Here is a 19,284-nt window from a genome sequence, read left to right as displayed (position 1 = left end):
AATGGTAGATGGGGTTTCATTTAGATAAATGCGAGGTGATGCATTTTGGTAGATTGAACCAGGGCAGGATTTACTCAGTTAATGGTAAGGCGTTGGGGAAAGTTACAGAACAAATAGATCTAGGAGTACATGTTCATAGCTCCTTGAAAGTGGAGTCACAGGTGGACAGAGTGGTGAAGAAGCATTTGGCATACTTGGTTTCATTGGCCAGAACAACGAATACAGGAGTTGGAACGTCTTGTTGAAGTTGTACAAGACATTGGTAGGACCACACTTGAAATACTGTGTGCAATTCTGGTCACCCTGTTATAAAAAGGATATTATTAAATTAGAAAGAGTGCAGAAAAGATTTACTAGGATGCTACCGGGACTTGATGGATTGAGTTATAAGGAGAGGCTGGTTAGATTGGGACTTTTTTCTGTGGAGCATAGGAGGCTGAGGGGTGATCTTATGGAGGTCTATAAAATAATGAGGGGCATAGGTCAGTTAGATAGTCAATATCTTTTCCCAAAGATGTCAGGATGTTGCCTAGTATGGTGGGAAGGTCATATGAGGAAAGGCTGAGGAACTTGAGGTTGTTTTGTTAGAGAGAAGGTTAAGAGGTAACCTAATTAGGCATACAAGGTGATCAGAGGATTAGATAGGGTGGACAGTGAGAGCCTTTTTCCTCGGAAGGTGATGGCTAACACGCGGAGACATAGCTTTAAATTGAGGGGTGATAATTATAGGACAGATGTCAGAGGTAGGTTCTTTGCTCAGAGGGTAGTAAGGGCGTGGAATGCCCTGCCTGAGCAGTTGTGGACTCGCCAACTTTAAGGGCATTCAAATGGTCATTGGATAGGCATATGGATAATATTGGAATAGTTTAGGTTAGATTGGTTCCACTGCTCGGCGCAACATCGAGGGCTGAAGGGCCTGTACTGCACTGTAATGTTCTATGTTCTAAAGGTAGCGGAGGCTAAAACTAGAGGGCATGAGTTTAAGGTGAGGGGAGAGATACAGAAGTGTCCAGAGGGGCAATTTTTTCACATAGAGGATGGTGAGTGTCTGGAACAAGTTGCCAGAGGTAGTAGCAGAGGTGGGTAAAATTTTGTCTTTTAAAAAGCATTGAGATAGTTACATGGGTAGGATGGGTATAGATAGATACAGACCAAATGCGGGCAACTGGGATTAGCTTAGGGGTTTTTAAAAAAAGGGCAGCATGGACAAGTTGGGCTGAAGGGTCTGTTTCCATGCTGTAAACCTCTATGACTCTATAAGTCATTAGTGCGGCAAATGGAAAATTGGCCTACATTGCAAGAGGATTTGAGTTCAGAAGTAGGGATGTCTTACTGCCATTGTACAGGGCCTTGGTGAGATCACTTCTGGAGCATTGTGTGCAGTTTTGGTCTCTCTATCTAAGAAAGGCTATACGTGCCATCGAGGAAGTGCATCAGAGGTTCACTAGGCAGGTATCAGGTTTGGCAGGACTATCCTATGAGGAGAGATTGGTTCAACCGGGCCAGAATTCACAGGGGTTTACACGGATCAGAGGAAATCTGATTGAAATGTACAAGATTCTGACATGGCTGGATAGACTAGATGCAAGGAGAATGTTTTCCCTGGTTGGGGATTCTAGAACCAGGAAGCACAATCTCAGAATATGGGGTAGATCATTTAGGACTGAGATAAGGAGAAATTTCTTCACTCAAAGGGTAGTGAAGCAGTGGGATTCTCTACCACAGAAAGATGTGGAGGTCAAGCAACTGAACATATTCAAGTAATAGATTTATTTTAGATTTTAATGGCATCAAGGGGTATGGGAGAGTGTGGGAACACGGCATTGAGACTGAGGTCAACCATGATCATATTGAATGGCGGAGCTGGCTTATAGGGCTGAATGGCCTGCTCCTGCTCCAAGTTCCTATCATCAGAAGCTGAGTCAAAGAGGTAGGTTTTAAGGAGGACCTTAACGGGGAAGAGATGAAGGGAATTCCACAGTTTAGGAAGGAATTACAGAGTTGGGGGACCTAGGCAGCTGAAACAAGACTGCCAATGACGGGCCAAAGAATGTGCTGGACGGACATGAGGCCAGAGTGAAAAGACCACAACTTATTTGAAATGAAGTACAACGCTGAAGGTCCAATTTGCGATTTTATTTCACTCATTTTAAAATTCAATTAGCTTAAAGAGTAAACACAATAAACAATTATTGGCACATGCTACACTGAAAACAATTTATGTGGTTTCATATCCATTTGACAACACTGTCCATGCCTGTAGGTAAAAGTAGCAACATTGTTAACCGTTGAATAATTTATAGCCCTACATGGCAGTGCCCATAGTTACTGCAGCAAATATCTGTTCCAAATAAAGGTCAGGAGCCAACCATTCCACCGCAGCACGATTTCATACCTGCAGTCTTAGTTAGGCACTTAGTTTAAGGAAAGGCACAACTTGCACACTCTAGCTAATGGGAACATTATTGAAAGTGATAAATAGAAAAAGGAGAAATGATGGTATATAAAGTATATGCCTTTCTCCTGCTTCGTATTGCACTGTTGGTACATATGGCTATATATATTCTTGCTGATTTACAATGAATAAAACGATGTTGAAACATCCAGCAGTCAGGCCCTCTCTCGCCTCTTATCTGTTCACCCAGCTGCGGCTGGTGCTGCCATAGGCATTGTAAGGAAGGGGGTAGACCGTTGCAGTGTGGTTTGTCCAGTGACGTTCTCCAAATCTCAGCTGCTGTTGCTTTTGTTGTTCATCGTACTGAGACAGCAGCTTCTCAATCTCCTGCTTGTCATTGAAGCGATTCTCGCCATATTCTGCCCGGAGCCATCGACGGTACTGGAACAAAACAGGGACATGTAACAATTCTGCTTCTCTCCCCTGACAGCACTACAGCAGGTTTCCAAGAAGTCACCAATGTTCACCAAAGCGCGGGAGTTCTAGGATTTCCCATCCCAACCCAATGACTGTGCTCTCCCACACACAGCAATGTGATAATAACCAACTGTTTTAGTGATGTTGATTGGGCGAATGTTGGTCAGGACATGGTGTAGAACTTCTGTTTCCCTCTTGAAATAATGCCATGGAATCTCTTCTAGCCGCCTACAAAGAGGGACTTTAGTTTAATGTATCTATGAAGAGATAGCACATCCAACAGCACAGCATTCCCTCAGTACTGTACTGAAGTTGTGGCTGTTTAGCATATCTTCACGCCCATTCTGTTTTTTATCCGTCGGGGCAAGTGGGGGCAGGATTTCTGAGCTGATTAGCAGCCCACGTTGAGTGCTATTCCGTGGCCAACAAGTCCTAGTGTTGGACTCAAACCCGGAGCTTCTGGTCTAACGGTAGGCGTGCTACAAGTGCGACACAAGGCCTCCTCACTGTACTGAAGTCCCAGCCTTGATTGTTGAACTCAACCTCTAGAGTGAGACTTGAACCCAAAACCTTGCGACTCCAAGACAATTGTCCTGGCAACAGAGCTACATCCGACATTGGTTAACATTGATGTTTCGATCAACATCAGTAAAATTGTAAGATTTGATCATTATTATTACATTGCTGAGAGAGTGAACGTGCTTTGTGTAAGTTGGCTACTGCATGTCCTACATTACAACAGTAGTAATATTTGAAAAATATTGCCTGGCCCTGGGAATTCCAGGATTTTCTGTGTGGAGGGATGAGACCTGGGCTCATGCCTGTCGTGAACGCAGGTTCATTGAAACAGCATGCATGATGCAGGATATTCTTGTGTGAGCAGTGAAATGGAGTTCTACCATTCTGTGGGGTGGCCCCATTGATCTCCATCAGTAATCAAGAACTCCTGATCTCAGTGGTCGGGTTGTGCAATGCTTTCGGATGTTTGGAGATTATGGAAAACACTATGGGTGGGATTTTACAGCCTCCACGGACGAGACCGGAAATTCCTGCCAGGGATCAACAGGGATGTCCGTTGTCGGACCCTCGCCCGTTCCGATTCCGTGGCGGATGAGGTGATAGAGTTCCGGTCTATATAAATGCAAATCTTTTTTGTCAGAACATGTTACCCTCCTAAGGTCCAGTGGAGAGAATTTTCCCATTCTGTCCGCCACAGGAATCAGAGTGGGCAAGGGGCGGACCATGGAAAGGTCTGTTAACTTGGAGCGGGATTTTCCGGTTTCGGGCCAAGCGCGGCTGGAAAACCCCTCCCAGTACATTGAAGCAGAGCAACATGTCAGATCGCTGAGATCAGAAGTTCTTGATTACTGCTGGAGGTCATAGAAACATAGAGAATAAGGGTGGGAATGGGCCATCTGGCCCTTCGAGCCTGCTCCATCATTCGTTTTGATCATCAGAAGCCAGCAAGTCCCCATTGCCTGTGAATATCTAGAGACACTGAAACATGGGTAGATAAGAGGTTTAAATTAAAAATTGTCTATCATCTGCCTCGGGACCTATGCAGTCTCCTTCATGTCAGCCCAGGTAGTGCCACGATTTCCCACCCCAAGTCTATAACTAACAATGGGGCCACCCCTCAGAATGGTAAAACTCCATTTCACTGGTCACACAAGAATATCCTGCAGCACACATGCCGTTTCACTGAACCTACATTCACAACAGGCATGAGGCCAGGTCTCGTTTCCCCCCACCCCCCACACAGAAAATCCTGGAATTCCCAGGGCAAGGTAAAAACAGTCTCCATCCCTGAGCCAAGAGTCAGGAAAATCTGTTTTATTGATCCTTTTGTGATTTTTACTGGGGTATTGTTCCAAATGCTTTGCCACCTGCATCTCATCCAAACATATCACTTATTGCCAAATGGGTATTTAACCAGCAGCCAAGCACAATCCTGTCTTCATTCCATATCTATACACTTTTGGCAGGGATATTTCCTCTCCCTTTCCCAAGGCACCAATTTGGGTGGCACAGTGGCACAATGGTTAGCACTGCTGATATCACAGTGCCAAGGATCCGGGTTCGATTCCCTGTTTGGGTCACTGTCTGTGCAGAGTTTGCACGTTCTCCCCACGTCTGTGTGGGTTTCCTCTGGCTGCTCCGGTTTCCTTCCACAGTCTGCTGGTTAGGTGCATTGACCCAAACAGGCGCAGAAGTGTGGCGACTAGGGAAATTTCACAGTAACTTCATTGCAGTGTTAATGCAAGCCTTACTTTTGACTAATAAATAAACTTAAAGACAAGGTTGGTACCAACATTGCCATCTTGGCTGAGATTAACCATCAGCAAAGACTTGGAATTAATCCATCGGCCTTCCTGACCTGCATGGCACACTTGGCAATGTTGGCTAATGCACTGAGAGAGGCTGGTTTATTTTATAACAAAAGAACGTTCATGTGTATATTCAGCAAATATTGGCCAGTGATGGTTGAGGATCACACTTTCAAATTGTCTTTTCATGATTAGTGGTTTGTGATGCTTGCACAAGTGAAGTTTAATGTTAAAGAAGTAAAATTGAGGATTATAATGTGTTACATTCCACAAACCTCCTTAAGGCAGCACCTTCCAAACCCGCATGGGAACACCACTACTTGTAAATTGGGGCCAGGATAGCCTAGTGGTATTATCGCTAGACTATTATTCCAGAAACTCAGCTAATGTTCTGAGCACCTGGGTTCGAATCCCTCCACAGCAGATGGTGGAATTTGAATTCAATAAAAAAAATCTGGAATTAAGAATCTACCGCTGACCGTGAAACTGTTGTTGATTGTTGGAAAAACCCATCTGATTCACTAATGTCCCACAGGGAGGGAATCTGACGTTGTTGCCTGTTCTAACCTACGTGTGACTCCAGAGCCACAGCAATGTGGTTGACTCTCAATTGCCCTTCAGGGGTGACAAGGAATGGGCAATAAATGCTGACCAGCCAGCAAAGCCCGTGTCCCACAAATGAATTTTTCTTTAAATTCACACGCCATTCCGAGCCACTTACCATCCTGACTTGGAACTATATCACTGTTCCTTCGCTATCGTTAGGTCAAAATCCTTGAACTCCCTTCCTAATTATGCATCAGAGTCAAAGGTTTTAGAGAAAAGGAGCTGCCTTTTGTTCTATATTGACCCAAAAGGCGGTGATCAAAATGAAAACATATTTCTCAAAACTTTTACTTGTCAGACACAGATCAAGTCTCATAAATAGACCAACGTAGATAAATATTAACATAAGACTAGGGACAAGGTCACTTTCATTACAGTTGCGCAGAACTAGTTGGTTTGATCTGATTTTTGATTTGATTTCTTATTGTCACATGTATTAGTATACAGTGAAAAGTATTGTTTCTTGCGTGCTATACAAACAAAGCATACAGTTCATAGAGAAGAAAAGGACAGAGTGCAGAATATAATGTTACAGTCATAGCCAGGGTGTACAGAAAAATAAATTTAATGCGAGGTAGGTCAAGACAAGACAGAAATAAAGTTATCTGGGAAGGTTCTGTGTACAGACCTAAACAATGTGGCTTGTTGAATAGTTAATGTGTCCTCTGTAGAAGCTTAACCAAGTAAATGTCCCTTTCTTACTCTAAACTTATGCTCCTATCATAGCTGTACTATTATAATTCTGACTAATACAAACTTACATTTATGTAGTGCTTTTAACATAGCAAAAAGTTCCAAAGAGCTTAACAAGAGCATTATCAACAGAAACATTTTTTTAACGCCAAGACACAGAAGGAGATATAAAGATAGATGATGACAGTCTTGATTCAGAGATGGATGCAAGAGCTGAGGGCAGGTTTAGTAGGTGTGCTGGGGGTGCTGGACAGAGTAGATAGGGAGAAACTGTTCCCCCTCATTAAAGGATCAAGAACGAAACAGTACAGATTTAAGATGATTTGCAAAAGTAGCAAATGTGATATGAGGAAAAAACAGTTTCACGTGGCAAGTGGTTTGGGTTTGGAACGCACTGCCTGGAAAGGGGCAAACGTAACTCCATTATTCGAAAAGGGAGGGAGACAGAAACCAGGAAACTACAGGCCAGCTAGTCTAACATCCTCCACAGGGAAAACGTTCAAATCCATTATTAAAGATACGGCAGCAGAGCACTTAGAAAATTTCAAGATAATCAGGCAGAGTCAACATGGTTTTGATTGAGCAAATTATTGGAGTTCTTTCAATATTTGCATTGGATGATCTGGAGGAGGGAACCGAGTGTATGGTGTCGAAATTTGCTGATGACACCAAGATTGGTGGAACAGCAAACTGCGCGGAGGGTGTGGAGAGTCTGCAGAAGGATCTAGATAGGCTGGGCGAATGGGCCAGGAAATGGCAAATGGAATTTAATGTTGGCAAGTGCGAGGTGGTCCACTTTGGTAGGAATAATGGTAGGAAGGACTATTACTTACATGGCGAAAAACTGCAGCAGGCGACGGTGCAGAGGGACCTCGGGGTCCTTGTGCATGAGTCGCAAAAACCCAGCCTGCAGGTGCAGCAGGTGGTCAGGAAGGCGAATGGGATGCTGGCCTTCATAGCGAGGGGGATTGAATATAAAAGTAGGGAGGTCTTGCTGCTGCTGTATAGGGCATTGGTGAGGCCGCAGCTGGAGTGCTGTGTGCAGTTTTGGTCGCCGCACTTACGCAAGGATATTTTGGCCTTGGAGGGAGTGCAGAGGAGGTTTGCTAGGCTGATACTGGAGTTGAGGGGGTTGAGCTATGAGGAGAGGCTGAATAAACTAGGCTTGTACTCGTTAGAGTTTAGAAGAATGAGGGGAGGTCTCATTGAGACGTACAAGATGATGAATGGGATGGATAGGATAGAGGTGGAGAGACTCTTCCCGCTCAGAAAGGACAGTAGGACTAGGGGGCACAGCCTCAAGATAAAGGAGGGGCAGTTTAGAACGGAGTTGAAGAGGAACTTCTTCACTCAAAGGGTGGTGAATCTCTGGAATTCTCTGCCCGTTGAGGTGGTGGAGGCTGCCTCGCTAAATATTTTTAAGAAGCGGGTTGATGGGTTTTTGATGAGCGAGGGGATTAAGGGTTATGGGGAGAGGGCGGGAATGTGGAACTGAGCCACGACAGATCAGCCATGATCTTATTGAATGGCGGGGCAGGCTCGAAGGGCTAGATGGCCTACTCCTGCTCCTATTTCTTATGTTCTTATGTAAAGTGAATGCACTGTAGTTAGATTTTGATTTGATTTGATTTATTATTGTCACATGGATTGGTATTCAGTGAAAAATATTGTTTCTTGTGCGCTATAGAGACAAAGCATACCATACATAGAGATGGAAAGGAGAGGGTGCAGAACGCAACTTAATGCGAGGTAGGTCCATTCAAAAGTCTGATGGCAGCAGGGAAGAAGCTGTTCTTGAATCAGTTGGTATGTGCCCTCAGACTTTTGTATCATTTTCCTGACAGAAGAAGGTGGAAGAGAGTATGCCCAGGGTGTGTAGGGTCCTTAATTATGCTGGCTGTTTTTCTGAGGCAGTGGGAGGCATTAACAGAGTCAATGGATGGGAGACTGATTTGAATGACGGACTAGGCTTCATTCACAACCCTTTGTAGTTTCTTGCAGTCTTGGATAAAGCAGGAGCCATACCAAGCTGTGGTACATCCAGAAAGAATGCTTTCTATGGTGCATCTAAAAAGTTGGTGAGAATTGTAGTGGACTTACCAAATTTCCTCAGTATTCTAAAAAAATGATTTCCAGAATGCATTTGACAAGGTGCCACATCAAAGATTATTGCAGAAAAAGAGCACACAGTGTTCGGGGGATAACATATCAGCATGGGTTAAAGATTGGCTGGCTAAGAGGGAATAGATAATTGACATTAATGGGTCTTTTTTTGGTTGGCAGTATGTGATGAGTGGTGTGCTACAGGCATCAGTGCTGGGGTCTTAGCTTTTCTTAATTTACATAAATTATAACTTAGATGAAAGGATGAAAGGTATGGTTGCTAAATTTGCCGATGACACAAAGAGAGATAGGAAAATAAATTATGATGAGGACATGAGGCAGTTATAAAGCGATAGAGATGGGTTAAGTGACTGGGCAAAGATCTGGCAAATGGACTATAATGCAGGGACATGTGAAATTGGCCATTTTGGCAGAAAGAATAAAAGAGAAGCATATTATCCAAATGGTGAGAGATTGCAGAGCTCTGAGAGACAGAGGGAAAGGGGTGTCCTAGTGCATGAATCGTAAAAGGTTCGTACACAGGTGCAGCAAATAATTCGGAAAGCTAATAGAATGTTCTCATCTATTGTCAGAGGAATTGAATACAAGAGTAGGGAGCTTATGCTTCAATTATACAAAGCAACTGGTGAGACCATAACTGGAGTACTGTGTAACAATATTGGTCTCATTTAAGGAAAAATGTCTATGTGTTAGATGAAGTTCGGAGAAGGTTTACTGGGCTAATACCTGGAATGGTTGGGTTGTCTTACAGGGAAAGATTGGGCAGGTTAAATTGGCATTCACTGGTGTTTAGAAGAATAAAGATAAAGTCACTATAGTCTCAGATAACCATAGGCTGCTCTCCCCTTCGAGGGTGCCACTCTTTCATCACTAACCAGCTGTCCAGCTAACCAACTCCCCAAAGAGAAAAGTAAGAGGTGAATTGATTGAAACCTTTAAGTTTCTGAAGGGTCTGGACTGGATGATGGAGAAGATGTTTCCTTTTGTGGGAGAATTTAGAACTAATGGGTCACTGTTTAAAAACAAGAGGTCATTCATTTACGAGAAAAATTAGGAGAATTTTTTCTCTGAGGGTTGTGAATCATTGGAATTCTCTTCCCAAAGGGGCAGTGGAAGCAGAGTCCTTGAATGCTTCTCAGGCAGAGTAATATGTGGAAATGCTGCTGTTGGACTGGGATAAGCACATAAGAAGTCTCACAACACCAGGTTAAGGTCCAACAGGTTTATTTGATAGGATGAGCTTTCAGGATGCGGCTCCTTCATCAGGTGAGTGATGAAGGGGCAGTACATCCTGCCAACCAGCATTCTATCAGCTTTCCTAATTTTTTCCTCACCTGATGAAGGAGCAGCGCTTCGAAAGCTCGTGTTACCAAATTAATCTGTTGGACTTTAACCTGGTGTTGTGAGGCTTTTTACAAACAGAGTCAAATAGATTCTTGGCTAACACAGGGGTGAAAGGTTACCAGGGACAGGCAGCAACGTAGGTTTGAGGGTTTATCTTATTGAATGGGGGAGCAGGCTTGAAGGGCCAAGTGGTCTATTCCTGTTCCTAACTCGTATATTTGTGTGTATGTAGCCATGCCTTCAGGAGTAGTCAAAGTGTATCTTTCACTGTCTCCCTCCTCCATATTTCTTGCATATTCCCCGCCTGTTGTCCACTTTACACCATGGTTCTGCAGAAGGGAAGATTTCATTTCTATCAGGTTTGTGCTGTATTCAGTTGGATTGTCACTTGGGACCATCAGATGATATGGTTAAAAAGAGTGCAATGAGTTAAATGTGTCAAGGGACCAAGTACACAGCGAAAGACAGTATATTTGTGACTGCACAAATCACTACTGAGCACACCAACCCTAGAGTTACAATGAACTCCACTGAGTATAAAAGCAAACAATGAATACAGTTCTGGGTATCAGGGATTTTCACTTACTAGTTTAAGGAAATTACTCTTTCTTTCTTTGAAAAGTAGATCATCTGTTGACCTAACTGAAATTCTTAAGGCTATAAAAATAAATTTAAGAGTTGACTCAGGCATACTGGTTATCATGATCAAAGACTCAATGTCAACCCAGTCATGTACGCAGCATGAAAGCACCTTCCAAATGCACAAATGCTACTGTCTAGAAGAGCAAAGGCCGCAGACACATGAACAGGATTTTACCACCCCACCTGCCACAGGAATCGGAGTGGGCGAGGGGTGGACAGTGGGAAGGTCCGTAAGCCTCAGGATTTTTTTCAACATTGGGAGGCCCAGCTAAAGAATCATGGCCCAACATAGGGTTGCTACCAAGAACAGATCGGGAACAAAAGTGAGAAAAGTGAGGAAGTAGTTGGTTTGAAACCAATTTAGCCATTAAAATCACGTGGATTGTAAGTGGGAGGGAAAGCTGAGAAGAAGAAGGAGCCCCCTGGGACAGAGTTGAGTTGGAATCGAAAATAGTGTGATGAGTCTTAATTCCATCGGATGGAAATGTAATCATCTATCAATAATTTTATGGGATTTTACACTTTTGGGATGAGCAAGGCCATAAAATCCCACCCTTGGGAACATTACCATTCTGCAAGTTCCTCTCTGAGCCACTCACCATCCTGACTTGGAAATATATTGCCATTCCTCCACCGTCACTGAGTCAAAATCCTGGAACTGCCTCCCCATCAGCACCATACCTACACCTTAGGGAATGCAACAGTTCAAGAAGGCTGCTCACCACAACTTCCTAAAGGGCAATTAGGGATGGGCAATAAACGCTTGCCTAGCTAGCAACGCCTACATCCCGTAAATTAACTTTTAATTAAATAGTCTCTATTTAGTTTTTGCAGGAATTATATTCAAATAAGGATCAGTGTGCTTTTAAAGCAATGTTCTGCCCTTCTGAATGAGTCTTGGTTTAGCAAGCTGTATTCATGTTGGAGCACATAAAAAAATCAATGACACAAAATGACTTCAGTGATGTTTACTTCCCAAACTATACTAGGGTATTTCCAATGGAATTTCCCCCCTGCTGAAGCTTGGCTCAACAGCATTTTGTGACAGATAACTAGTTTAACACAGACAAACACATCTGCATCTTTTACAGTTTGAGCTGATAAATTGTTCAAACAGCAGATCATCAAGCAATTAAGGTATTAAAGGTGCATTGTCTCCATGAAAAAAAACCTGGCAAATCATTTAGTCTCTTATTGTAAATTACTCACAAGAATAACCTAAATCCCTTTGGAAGGCATCATTGTGTTATTTGGGAATTAAACCATCAATGTCGGGAATTATCACTGACGGGGATTTTGGGTTTGGGACAGCTCAGCAAGAACTACTGCAGGAGAAAGTGCCTTCCATCTTTCCAAAATAATATTGGATAGATATCTTAAAGAGAATTTCACTTCAGATGGAACTAATAGGATAGAAGAGAGATGAATTGGATGGGCTGATGGTATCATCCAGCCTTAAGATGGTTGGCTTTGAAAATTGCATTAGATTTCTTGTCTGTCGACCATGTTCAGAGGGAGAATAATCCAGGCCAACAGAGCTGCTCCTCAGACCGAAACAACATTTGTCAGGAGATACATCTCACGTTAAGGAGCATAACCAAAGATGCACGTTGGTTGTGTTTAAGATTGTGTTGTGCCTGGGCGATGTGCCCTGGATGAACGGCAGGAGATATGCAGAGACAATGATGGCATCCTTGCATTGGGAAAGCTATGGTAGCAGCAGCATCTGGAGGAGTCATGATAACAACACGAAGAGTTCCAACCAAGTCACTATCAGAAGAAAAGTGCTTTCCAATTATACAAACCTTAGCCAAGGAAACAGAAGCTTTATTTATTACTTTTGGCAATTAAGAAGTCGCTCTATCAACATGAAAATATTTTGCAACATAGAAAATATTTTTGCGACATCTGACAGATGGAATTTAATCCAGATAAATGCGAAGTGATGCATTTTGGTAGAACTAATGTAGAGGGGAGCTATACAATAAATGGCAGAACCATCAGGAGTATAGACACACAGAGGGACCTGGGTGTGCAGGTTCACAGATCCTTACAGGTGGAGAAGGTGGTGAAGAAGGCATATGGCATGTTTGCCTTTATAGGACAGGGCATTGAGTATAAAAGTTGGCATATGATGTTGCAGCTATATAGAACGTTGGTTAGGCCACATTTGGAATACTGCATCCAGTTCTGGTCACCACATTACCAGAAGGACATGGAGCCTTTGGAGAGAGTACAGAAAACGTTTACCAGGATGTTGCCTGGTATGGAGGGTCTTAGCTACGAGGAGAGATTGGGTAAACTGGGGTTGTTCTCCCTGGAAAGACGGAGGATGATGGGCGACCTAATAGAGATATATAAAATTATGAAGGGATATGGTGAACAGTGGGAAACTTTTTCCCAGGTCGGAGGTGACGAACACAAGGGGTCACAGGTGAGGGGGGCAAGGTTTAACACAGATGTCAAAGGGGTGTATTTTACACAGAAGGTGGTGGGGCCTGGAATACACTGCATTGGGAAAGCTATGGCAGCAGCAGCATCTGGGGGAGTCATGACAGCAACACTAAGAGTTCCAACCAAGTCTCTAACAGAAGAGGCGGACACGCTGGGATCGTTTAAGACTTATCTGGATAGCCACAACAGACGGGAATGGAGGGATACAAATGAGCGGTGCAGGCTTGGAGGGCCGAAGGGCCTGTTTCCTGTGCTGTACTGTTCTTTGTTCTAGTTCTTCACTCTTGCTTGCCTTCTCGATAAATGATTACATTTCCATTGCACGGAACTAAGACCCATCACACTATTTACGATTCTAACTCAACTCTGTCCCAGAGGACTCCTTATTCCTTTCAGCTTATCATCCATTTACAATCTACGCGACTTTAATGTTTAAATTAGTTTCAAATCAACTACTTCCTGACTTATCGTACTTTTGTTCCTGCTCTCTTCTTGGTAGCAACCCTATGGTGGACCATGATCCTTTATCTAGGCCTCCTAATGCAATAATTATGAGCCAGTAACAGTTAGGAGCAATCATATTAATGTAAAGGTACTGGAATTACAGAGTCAGAGCACAGCCTGATAGTGGAGTGGAAATGGGTGAACAACAATGAAAACGGATGTCTTACTCATCTATGCTGTAGAATAAGTTTCAGGTTGACATCCGAGTAATGAATCCACAAGTTTAGAATCAGTGCCAAGCTAAAATAAGCATGGAATTCGATGGCTTACCTGTCGGGAGGATTGAAAGAGAGGATGTGCAATGTATATTTCTGGAAACTTTTGAAAACATCAATAGTTTATAGTTTATTTATTAGAGTCACAAGTAGCCTTACATTAACACTGCAATGAAGTTACTGTGAAAATCCTCTAGTCGCCACCCTCTGGCACCTGTTCGGGTGTACTGAGGGAGAATTTAGCATGGCCAATGCACCTAACCAGTATGTCCTTCGGAATGTGGGAGAAAACTGGATCACCCGGAGGAAACATGGGCAAATATGAAGAGACGTGCAGTCTCCGCACAGACAGTGACCCAAGCTGGGAATCCGAACTGAGCCCAAATGAAGCAGAAATACAGCATTTCTTTCCTAAACAACACAATGCAAATTCATGGGGGCTAAACTTGAGAGCCAATTAAACAGACACAGCAATCGTGACACACAATTATCTTGCACTCATTTTTGGAACATACTCAGCTTTGCTGCTCCATATTGCCTGTTCATTTCAGAAACCATTGTGCACTAACCACACTATTGATTGGTCAGATCAGCAGGAGGCCAATATCACAGTCTGCACCGCTTAAAGCTAGCCTACACCCCTTAAAGAGGGCACTGTGGCTGCAGCAATCACATAGGAGGTGAACCCGGCTTGTCAAACACTGACCAATGACGCAATGTGGGAAACTACTGGCTCCAACATTTGGATGCAGTGCTGCTGGTGTTGGAGGAGGAGATGGGAAGGAGCAGAGATGTCCTGTATCTGGAGGAGGCCTGGAGCCTCTCCAGATACATGTTCAAAAGTGGGAGCAGATAACCATGGAGGACATCCTGCAGATGCACTCAAAAAAATGAGGCCACCTCTGGGTGTCTTCACAATCTTGGCAGTTCTGTCCCTTTGAGGACAGCTACATTTGTGAATTTGTCCTCCTAGGATATCTCCGTAATTCATCACAGATAGCCAAGATGAAAATTGTTGACGTCCTTTTCTTGGTGGCTGTAAGTGGTCTGCATTTCACATTCACAGGATGCTGAGAGCACAGACCTTTATGACAATACTGTGCTCTTAAGAATGTTATGTACCTTGTTGAGGATTTTTTTTAACAGGCAGTTTTATGCATTGGTGCTGCTTTGTTTGTGCCTGGCAGCCCTTGTTGTTCCTGCAGCAGCATAATTGATCTTAACTGCTAAAATGTTTGCTTTAATCTGGACTAATGCAGGGTTGTTATTTTAGTGTTTTCCCAGGAGGTTTTCAGAGTAGGGCTTGATTCATGTTTTCATGGGACAAGTCACATGACTGGGCATGGCTAGACTCACAGAACGAAATCCAGTTCAGTTACTGTTTGGGGCCTGTAGAGAGAAGGGATAGCTCTCTGTATGTCTCTCTCTCTCTCACTCGCTCGCTCTTTGGAGATTAGGATTTGCCAGAAAATAAGACTCTTTCTCTGAAGTTCTGCTGCTTGAAGGTAGACCTTACTCTGGAAACTGTTGTATGGGAGTCAGAAGGCAGATGTCTTTCTGTATCTGTCCAGAAGGGTTAAGAGAATAGAAATCTAGAATCCAAATGAACTTATCTGTTTTTGGTGCTAACTGGTTCTGAAGAAGGATGTATGTCTATAGAGTTCCTGCTTAAATTGGAACTATAGAGATAACTCTTAAAAATTACTGTGTCATGTTTAAGTATTTTAATTGGTTGAGGTTATGCTGATTCTTTTTGTTATATTCTAACTGTGTTCTTAAATAAAGTTTGTTTTCATAAAAGCTACCTAATGGGTCAATAAAATCATACATGGAGCAAAACACCTTATGCTCGCACTATGGCCAAAATTAAATAAAGCTGGGGTCTAGGCCAACTTCATGATGTACCTTGGAGTTTCTGACCTGGTTCCGAACAACTTCTAAAGTATCAACTTTGCCTTAAGGGTCAGCTTGATGTTATTCTATTTGCATTTCATGAGTCAGCCAAAGGTGATTACTGTTTTCCCAATTCCAATGTCAAGTTATGAATCTTTGGAATTCTCTACCCCAGAGGCTCCATCATTGAATATAGTTAAAGCTCAATGGACCATGTGGTCTACTTCTGCTCCTATTTCCTACGTTCTTAGGGGAGGCAGTGGTATAGAGATATTGTCATTGGGCTAATAATCCAGAGACGCAGGGTAATGCCCTAGGGACCAGGGTTCAAATCCCAACACAGCAGATGGTGAAATTGAAATTCAATAAAAACCTGGAATTAAAAGTCAAATGATGACCATGAAACCATTATAATAGAATCCCCACAATGCAGAAGGAGACCACTTGGTTCACTGACTCTGCATCAACTCTCTGACCCAGGCCCTATCCTCATAACCCTACATATTTACCCCACTAATCCCCCTAACCTACACATCTTTGGACACTAAGGGACATTCAGCATGGTCAATGCACTTAACCTGCACACCTTTGGACTGTGGGAGAAAGCCGGAGCCCCTGGAGGAAACCCATGCAGAGGAGAACGTGCAGACTACACACACACAGTCACCCAAGATTGGAATCAAATCCGGATCCCTAGCATTGTGAGGCAAAGGTGCTAACCACTGTGCCACCATGCTACCACCATCATCACCCCCCCCCACCACTTCCCCCTCCACCCGACCCCCCACCACTTCCCCCTCCACCCTGCTCCCCCCACCCCCCCAAAATTGTTGTAAAAACCCAACTGGTTCACGAATGTTCCTTAGGGAAGGAAATCTTTTTTTTAAACATGTAACTCCAGACGCATAGCAATATGGTCGACTCTTAAGGTAATACATGCTGGCCGCAGCCAGTGACACCCACATCCCATGACCATATAAATATAACTCTGAAAAACATTTGCACCAAGAGACAGATTATCTGTCATCGTGAACCCAGATTTAACTGAGTTCAGGTTCAACCGAGAAAGTGGAACTCTCTTAGCATCAGTGATACCCTGAAATCCACACTAAGCATTCCTTAAATGAAACTTTAAATGTGTGTCCCCACACAGGAGCATGGGGGCAGTACCTACAATAATGGAAGCAAACAACCCATCCGTAGATGAAGGGAAGCTGAACTAACTGAAGCATCTTCAAAATCTTGAACCAAGACAGGCAGGTGAGCATTGCGAATTGGCAAGTGAGTGTATCAGTTCAGCTTCAACTGTCTCAGAGGGTGATATCACCTCTGGCATACTAGGAACTGCAAGAATAGGTGATAGATTGATCTGGCTTTTCTTACAGAGCTTTTCGCTCTGTCACTGAATTCCAGCATGTCAGTTTATTGAATCAGTTAGCCCCAGTTTTAACCTGAAGTCCAGCAGGGGGCACATTAAGGTCAGATGCCCAAGATTGGAACACCCCTCTTCCTAGTGGTCAGGGAGGGCGGTGCTTAAAATAACGTGGGCATCCGCCCACCACCTATCCACCTAGCCCTGCAGCTGTCCAATTTTCCCAGTGGTGGAGGGCATCTGGTAGCCCATTTGCCCATAGGCCAATTAAGACCCTTAAGAAGCCAACTAATGCCCATCTCATTACCACAGGGACTTGCGGTGGGAGAGGCCGACTCCAAGCCCTGAGTTGGACAGCTTCCCTCCAAAAGCTGGTGAAGAATAAAGAATGGGGATACCTCCTAAACGAGCACTCTGGATCCTACCAAAGTTCCCTTCCACCTGAGCCTGTCTATCCCGGTCGCCCCTGTTATATAAGGGAGGTTGATCCTCTCTCTGAGAGCTAACGCCTAAGCACTCAAAAAGGAGTACCTCGCTTTATAATCTGTTAAAAGTGTGTGAGAAAGAGAACGATCTGTTCTTAAGCAACTTTTTGTGGTTAAATCAAAATAACTACCTGAGACTCTTGCTGTAAAATCAACAAGTAACAATTTATTCATCTAACTAACAGTGAATAGGTAAACTATTAACGAACCAAATAAAACACTATTCTGATGGAATGCTGTTTAGATAAGTACAATTCACACTTATTAACCAAAAAAAAATTGTTTTTAACCACTCTCAGAATACAACCAGGTTTTATCTTCCAGAATCTTCCATCTTTTTTCTTCTTTGCTATCTTCACTATTGAGATGAGACTTTCTTTTAAGACATAAATGAACTGTGGCAGACACAGTTGTTGTGTCAGAGAGCAGTTGTTGGCTGCCTCTCTCAAGCTGAGAGCTGTCTCTTATACCCCTCATCACATACCAATATCCCCACAATAGGATTGATTCTCAGGTTACTAAAACATCAAATTCAAATCTGAGAGGCTGCTGTTATTCAAATGCCTAGTTTAAATTGACTGGTTAAAATTCAAAAACAGCCTGTTGTCTTTGCAACACTGGCCTCTCAATACAATGTTTCACTCAGTGTACTGCAAATGCACCTGCATCTGTTTCTTTAAACTTTTCTAGAAAAAAAAATCTTTTTAACAGATAATTTTACAAACACCAACTTTGCAACACGCCTCAGAAATATCTGCCAGCCTGGCCCCGACAAGATCCCACCTCCCTCTCCCCTACTGTCACATACCTCTCAGTCCGACTCTGAATCCAGGCCTGGTTCCTCAGCACTGGAGACTATATGCAGTCCCAGCAATGGCCATCACTCCCATGACCACCTGCCCATTTCGGGGCTGAAGTCTCACCTCAAGACAATTAATACCCCTCCTCACATAAAATGCCTTGGGGCTCCAGCCCTGTTTAATCCAGCCCCACATTTTCAGCTTGTTTGATTTTTGGTTTCATGAAAGTCAGTGGAATGTAAAATTGTGAAAGGTGTAAATCATCTCAAATAGCAAGCTGGCTCTTGGGTTAATGTTTGAACAGCAACAGTGAGGACAACAATCTTTCAGGAGAAGGAATTTAGAAAAAGTATCTAAAAAGACTGGAACTCATAGAATCCCTACAATGCAGAAGGAGACCATCTGGCCCATCGAGCCTGCATTGACTCTCTGACAGAACATCTTACTCAGGCCCTATCCCATAATACCACATATTCACCATGGCTAATCCCCCTAACCTAAACACTTTTGATGTGGAGATGCTGGCTTTGGACTGGGATGGGCACAGTAAGAAATCTCACAACACCAGGTTAAAGTCCAACAGGTTTATTTGGTATCATGAGCTTCCAGAGCGCTGCTCCTTCATCAAGTGAGTCTCACCAAATAAACCTGTTGAACTTTGACCTGGTGTTGTGAGACTTCTTACTGCTATACATTTTTGGACACTAAGTGGTAATTTAACATGGACAATCCACCTAAACAGCACAGCGTTTGGATTGTAGAAGGAAACCAGAGCACCCAGAGGAAACCCATGCAGACACAGGGAGAATGTGCAAACTTCGCACAGACAGTGACCCAAGCTGGGAATCGAACCCAGGTCCTTGGCACTGTGAAGCAGCAGTGCTAACCATTGAGCTACCAGGCTACCTTACCTGAGTGGTCACAGGTTTGGAAGTTGTTGTCTAAGGAGCTTT

General features: G+C 43.4%; 1 protein-coding gene across 1 annotated transcript in view; it reads right to left on the bottom strand.

The window, feature by feature from the left end:
* Positions 1-2,115: 2,115 nt before the first annotated feature.
* Positions 2,116-19,284, bottom strand: part of dusp22a (dual specificity phosphatase 22a) — a 114,727-nt gene continuing 97,558 nt past the window's right edge. Inside the window, exon 7 of the mRNA XM_080188071.1 lies at positions 2,116-2,836. Coding sequence (XP_080044197.1) covers positions 2,630-2,836 — 207 coding nt within the window. The 3' untranslated portion in view covers positions 2,116-2,629. The remainder of the gene's footprint in view (positions 2,837-19,284) is intronic.

The sequence above is a fragment of the Carcharhinus amblyrhynchos genome, chromosome 4, assembly GCF_965287045.1.
Source record: "Carcharhinus amblyrhynchos chromosome 4, sCarAmb.v2.hapA, whole genome shotgun sequence".
NCBI lineage: Eukaryota > Metazoa > Chordata > Chondrichthyes > Carcharhiniformes > Carcharhinidae > Carcharhinus > Carcharhinus amblyrhynchos.
This window is presented reverse-complemented; position numbering and strand designations above follow the sequence as displayed.